This window comes from Antrostomus carolinensis, unplaced genomic scaffold, assembly GCF_000700745.2.
Source record: "Antrostomus carolinensis isolate BGI_N321 unplaced genomic scaffold, ASM70074v2 scaffold35060, whole genome shotgun sequence".
Taxonomy (NCBI): Eukaryota; Metazoa; Chordata; class Aves; order Caprimulgiformes; family Caprimulgidae; genus Antrostomus; species Antrostomus carolinensis.
In genome coordinates, this window is record NW_010287010.1 from 3,632 (window position 1) to 3,901 (window position 270).

The following is a 270-nucleotide window of genomic DNA, read 5'->3' on the forward strand; positions in this document are numbered from 1 at the left end:
GGGGAGGCAGCAGCCCCACTACCCACCCTGCATTACTCCTCCTGCACTGACCACCAGCTCTTGCAGACTCCTGCGAGGGCCGCTGCGAGGACGGCTTCGATGCGCGGCACAGGTGCCAGTGTGACACCCTCTGCGTGTACTACCAGAGCTGCTGCAGCGACTACTCCACCGTCTGCAAAGCCAAAGGTACTGGTCCTGTGGCCACCCTCCCAGCTGGGGCAGGGGCTGCCGGGGTGGCCGTGGGTGCCCAACACCACATGGGGGCTCGGT

The 270-nt window shown here is 66.3% G+C and overlaps 1 protein-coding gene across 1 annotated transcript in view; it reads left to right on the plus strand.

The window, feature by feature from the left end:
• Window positions 1-270, plus strand: part of VTN (vitronectin) — a 3,348-nt gene that overhangs the window by 458 nt on the left and 2,620 nt on the right. The window contains exon 2 of the mRNA XM_010178094.1: window positions 67-186. Coding sequence (XP_010176396.1) covers window positions 67-186 — 120 coding nt within the window. The remainder of the gene's footprint in view (window positions 1-66; window positions 187-270) is intronic.